The 6,036-nt window shown below is 42.6% G+C and overlaps 1 protein-coding gene across 1 annotated transcript in view; it reads right to left on the bottom strand.

Moving 5' to 3' along the window:
* LOC141091158 (saxiphilin-like) overlaps positions 1-5,234 on the bottom strand; it is a 244,216-nt gene extending 238,982 nt beyond the window's left edge. The window contains exon 1 of the mRNA XM_073576562.1: positions 5,123-5,234. Within this exon, the coding sequence (XP_073432663.1) occupies positions 5,123-5,165 (43 nt within the window). The 5' untranslated portion in view covers positions 5,166-5,234. The remainder of the gene's footprint in view (positions 1-5,122) is intronic.
* Between the last annotated feature and the right edge of the window lie 802 nt (positions 5,235-6,036).

Consider the following 6,036-nt stretch of genomic DNA (forward strand, 5'->3'; position numbering starts at 1 on the left):
AGGCTACGGCTAGAAGAGCGCTAGCATGTGGTCACAGGATACTACTGCTGAGACACAAGAACAGTGCCCCTCTAGACCCGCTAGCGTCCGGAACCGCTACTGCGGAGCCAGGGAAAGTTCCCCCTGGAACGCTGTGCCCTGTTAACCTTCACAGGGCGCAGCAAACATTAATCTACCATTCTGAGCATGCACTGCGTCTGCGCTTGCGGTCACCACTAACCAGAATGAGCTCAGTGCTGGAAAGTACACAATATGTGCACGGCGCCGTGCAGACAGATGCTGCGACACATGCGGTAGTGATGCCTGTGCTGACTGGCGCCCACTGGCGCTAATGGATAAGAGACCTGACTGCACTGCGGCGCTAAGCAGTACCAGTATTGAGTGCTTACTTTAGCACTGCGACCCTAACTCATAAACAACCGAGGGAGGGGAGTCATAATGAGTCATTCACCAGTCTCATACATCCATCATCACATACACCATTATAATCATGAGAATAAATCTATCATAGCGCATGGCGGGGTGGCCATGCAAAGCTTTTATAGCCACGACCTTCCAAGACCTTCCTGATGGTCCAATCAGAGCAGGAGTAGGACCTGAGCATGTGACCTCTGATCTCCAATAAGAGATCATCCCACAGGCATGCTCAGTGGACCAAAAGGAAGACAGTCCCTGGAGTAGTTCTCTGCTGACCCGCATGCATTGTTATAGCTGAACCAGAGGTGGCAGCAGCAACCAAACCCACAGTGCTAGTCTGAGCAGAGTGCTGGGATCGACAAGTCTGCTGAGCAACCTCCTCTACGGCTGGAGAGGAATGGGAGGCCGCCGAAGGCAAAGCTTGGGATTCCTGCTGTGCAGCGACAGGAGCCCGACACCTAACAAACATGTCCCTTTTGTCACATTATTTTCAGGGGTACCATCATTTCTGTTCCGTTTTACAAGTTTTATTTTTCTTTTAATTCTGTGGAAGCATGGTTGAAAAGCATTTGCTCATTATCATAGATTTTTTTAGTACTTTTGTCAGATTCAAGTAATTTCTGTGACCATTGTGGGTTTTTCTGTAATTAAACAAGGGGTACCAACAATTTTGACCACATGTGTACCATGTCGCATTTGCAGAGCTTGTAAAAAAAATATAATATAAAAAAACAAAAAAAAAATTAGGTGCTTTGTTATTTGCATTTAGCATAATGTTGTCACAGCATGTTTGTTCTCGTCCATGCCGATTATGTTTTATTTGCAAGGCTCATTGCACAGGAGCAGTCGACCTTTTGGGTGGTTTAAATGAATGGTATAAAGTAAAGAAGAAATGGGCATGGCCGGAGATTGACTTTGGCAATGTATTCTTATGTTTGTTGAATAAAAGCTGTAGCCAACCCAAATAACCCACTTTGGTATTCAGTGTCTTTAGTAGTTAAAGGTACGTGGTTTGGCAATATGGCCCAAGTCATTAGGGAAGGGGCTGTTTTTGTTCTTTTTGCAGTCATCAGCTGATAGGTTCCCTTTAAATAAAGCTGCTTTTTTAGACGTTTTGATATTTGGCTTTGACAAAACTTTATTGATGCAGTCACTTGCAGATTACACGAGTTTACAGTGCATTTCATCAGTGGAAATGCTCTAAAAATGCATATGCGTATTTTCCTCTGGATTTTCCGCATTTAATGCAAATTCTATGTGAAAAATCTGCACATAAAACTCAGCGTACTTGGTAGAGAAACTGACATGTTGAAGATTTAAAAAATGTACTGCAAGTCAGTTTATGCTGAGTAAATAAAAAGCACAATGGACATGAGATTTCTATAAGCCTTTGCCAGAAGTGCAAGATGCCGCATTTTTTGCACAGTGAGAAAACTTGAGAAGAACTCATCGTAGGAACTTAAGGCTATGTGCCCACATAGCGTTTAAAACCTGACACCTGAAACCGGACTCCTTCCCAGAAAACGCGTGTTTTTTTTCCATGCTTTTTCTGCCCAATTTTTTCGCGTTTATTATCGCGTTTTTCCCGTGATTTTTGCGTGCGGAATTCAAGCACTTTCCAAGCATAATAACATAGTAACATAGTTATTAAGGTTGAAGGGAGACTTTAAGTCCATCTAGTTCAACCCATATCCTATCCTAACTTGCCCTAACATGTTGATCCAGAGGAAGGCAAAAAAAATCCATGTGGCAAACAGTAAGCTTCACATTGGGGAAAAAAATGTCTTCCCGACTCCACATACGGCAATCAGACTAGCTCCCTGGATCAACACAATCTTATGGAAACTAGTGTATATACCCTGTAATATTATACTTTTCAAGAAAGGCATCCAGTCCCTTCTTAAATTTTTGTAGGGAATCACTCATTACAACATCATATGGCAGAGAGTTCCATAGTCTCACTGCTCTTACAGTAAAGAATCCGCGTCTGTGAGTATGCTTAAACATTCTTTCCTCCAGACGTAGAGGATGCCCCCTTGTCCCCGTCACAGGTCTAAGAGTAAAAAGATCATTAGAAAGGTCTTGGTATTGTCCCCGCATATATTTATACATTGTAATAAGATCACCCCTAAGCCTTCGATTCTCCAAACCAAATAACCCCAAGTGTAATAACCTGTCTTGGTATTGCAGACCCCCAAGTTCCCTAATAACATTGGTCGCTCTTCTCTGCACCCGCTCCAGTTCAGCTATGTCTTTCTTATACACCGGAGACCAGAACTGTACACAGTATTCTAAGTGTGGTCGCACTAGTGACTTATATAGAGGTAAAATTATGTTCTCCTCTTGAGCATCTATGTCTCTTTTAATGCATCCCATTATTTTATTTGCCTTTGCAGCAGCTGCCTGACACTGGCCACTAAATGTGAGTTTGTCGTCCACCCATACACCCAGGTCTTTTTCAGTGACTGTTTTGCCCAATGTTTTACAATTAAGCACATAATTATACATCTTGTTCGTTCTACCCAAGTGCATGACCTTACATTTATCCCCATTAAAGCTCATTTGCCATTTATCAGCCCAAGCTTCTAGTTTACATAAATCCTCCTGTAATATAAAATTGTCCTCCTCTGTATTGATTACCCTGCAGAGTTTAGTGTCATCTGAAAATATTGAAATTCTACTCTCTATGCCCCCTACAAGGTCATTAATAAAAATGTTAAAAAGAAGCGGGCCCAAAACTGACCCCTGTGGTACCCCACTGCTAACCGTGACCCAGTCTGAGTGTGCTCCATTAATAACCACCCTTTGTTTCCTATGCCTGAGCCAGCTCTTAACCCACCTACACATATTTTCCCCTATCCCCATTGTTCTCATTTTATGTATCAACCTTTTGTGTGGCACCGTATCAAAAGCTTTTGAAAAGTCCATGTACACCACGTCCACTGCACTCCCTTGGTCCAGTCCGGAACTTACCTCTTCATAAAAGCTTATCAGATTAGTCTGACATTAATGGTCCCTTGTAAACCCATGTGGATATTGGGTCATAAGGTTATTCTTCTCCAGATACTCCAGTATAGTATCTCTTAGAAAACCCTCCAGGATTTTACCCACAGTTGAGGTTAAACTTACTGGCCTATAATTTCCATGTTCAGTTTTTGTCCCCTTTTTGAATATTGGCACCACATTTGCTATACGCCAGTCCTGTGGTACAGACCCTGTTATTATGGAATCTTTAAAGATTAAAAATAATGGTCTATCTATGACTGTGCTTAATTCCTGCAGTACTCGGGGGTGTATCCCATCCGGGCCCGGGGATTTGTCAATTTTAGTGATTTTTAGACGCTGCCGTACTTCCTGCTGGGTTAAGCAGGTGACATTTAACGGAGAATTTTTATCCCTGATCATGTTATCTGTCATGGGATTTTCTTGTGTAAATACTGTTGAAAAAAGTCATTTAGCATATTGAAGCATCGCTTGGAATGTGATTGACAGGTTGGTCACACTCGTCAAACATAGTGTTTGACAAGTGTGACCAACTTTTTACTATTGAGGCTGCCTATGCGGCATCAATAGTAAAAGATAGAATGTTAAAAATACTAAAAAAATAAAAAATCGTGATATTCTCACCTTCTGACGTCCCGCGCAGCCTTCCCGGGCCTCAGCGATGCTCCAGTCCCCAGTAATGCCTTGCGAGACCATTGATGACATGAGGTCTCGCGTTAATGTAGCGATCTTGCAAGGAATAGGGACCGCTACAGTATCACGGGACCGTGACATCATCAAAGGACTCGAAAGGCATTACTGGGAACGCAAGCATCGCTGAGGCCCAGGAAGGCTGCGCAGGACACTGGAAGGTGAATATAACCCGATTTTTTATTTTTTATTCTTTTTTACAGGGATATGGTACCCAGGGCCTGGAGGACAGTTTCCTCTCCTCCAGGCCGTGGGTACCATCCGCATATGAGCCGCTCACTTTGCGCATGGTGGGCATAGCCACATGCGGGAAGTAAGCGGATCTCATGCATATCTATGGGTGCAGAATCGCCGCAATTTGCGATTCCGCAAAAAGAATGAGCATGCTGCGTTTTTTTCTGCGCTACGATTCAGCAGCGGGAAAAAACGCATCATTAGCACAGCATGTGCGGAATGCCATAGCAATGCATTGGGTGCATTCAGTATGAGTTTTTTAAGCATTTTCGCGGCAAAACTGCTTAAAAAACGCAGCGCGGGCACACAGCCTAAAAGGGGTATTCCCATCTTCCTAGAGCCTATCCCAATAATAATCCTATAATAGTAATAATATTAGCAAATACCTCCAATTAGAAATGTAGTATAGTTCTTCTGATTTGCTCTGTCACTTTCACCATGTGCAGGGAATTGCAGTAGCTTAGGTATCCATGGTTACTAACACTCATATAGTATCAGTTAGCTGTTAGTGGTCGTAACCATGGATTCATAAGCTACTGCAATGCCCTGCAAATGAGGTAAGCAACAAAGCAAATCAGAAGAACTATACTACATTTTTAATTGGAGGTATTTGCTAAAATTATTATTATACCTACTACATATTGGAATAGGATCTAGGAGATGGAAATACCCTTTAACTTGAAAAAGGAAGCCTGAATCTGAAACCTCTTTCAAGAAATGCAATTTTGTATATGAAATTTATATATAATATCATGAGCTTGGATGGACATGTACTTACCCAACAGGCAGAGCCATAGCAGCACTTGGAGAGTCATCCTCATTTCTTACTAGGCACCATACGAAGAGCGTCTCATCCAGCTGCTGTTCGCCTGTTATAACCTCGCTTTCTATTGATAAAGGGGGCTGCTGAGGGAGCAGATCAGAGGTCCTTGTGTTATTTACACAGATGTTTCTCAACAAGATCCGTTCACCTCTGTCTCTTTTTTGTTCATAGTTTTGCATGTTTCTTTTATTTGACATCAACATCGGCCTGCCAATTGCAAACTTTATCTGCCAAAATTGCATCTGGAGAACAAAGGCTGAGAGTTCATCAGAGGGACGAAACACTCTGGAGCTGGACTTCAAACCAGAAAACAACCCCTCAGGTGCATCTTAAAGGGGTTATTCGGGGCTTTTGATTTTTTTTCTATGCAGCTGTAAGGTGCCAGAGGGGTAGCTGTGGTTGAGCTGCTGCTCCATGATGCCCTGCCACTTTACAGGAAAGTCGTGTCCCAGGCCCAGTGTGCTGTCACGTGTGGGGTGCGACACACTCGCTGTCTTCAGTTCTTCATATTCATTTACCTCCACGTTCCACTTCAGTGGAGAACATGCTGCTGCTTCATGGTTTTCGATTCCTAAGGCTACGTTCCCACGATAAGCTTGTGATGTTGCAGATTTTCTGCACCATTTCTATACCCGTTAAGTAAAATTGGTAATAGATAATTAAAAAATATATATATGCAGAGTAAATTACTCAACAAAAACTTATCGTCGGAACATAGCCTAAAGTGCCAAAAGACAAAACGGTTGCAAAAAATAACTAACAACTGAACCTATGCGCATCAATGTTGTTTCGCAGTGCTTTTTCAAGTGGATTCCATGTGGAATATGCCTGAGAAAGTCCTTGTAAGCACCAAGCCAAAAGCCATAATC

The sequence above is a fragment of the Dendrobates tinctorius genome, unplaced genomic scaffold, assembly GCF_039654945.1.
Source record: "Dendrobates tinctorius isolate UK_male_01 unplaced genomic scaffold, ASM3965494v1 ptg000049l, whole genome shotgun sequence".
Lineage (NCBI taxonomy): Eukaryota > Metazoa > Chordata > Amphibia > Anura > Dendrobatidae > Dendrobates > Dendrobates tinctorius.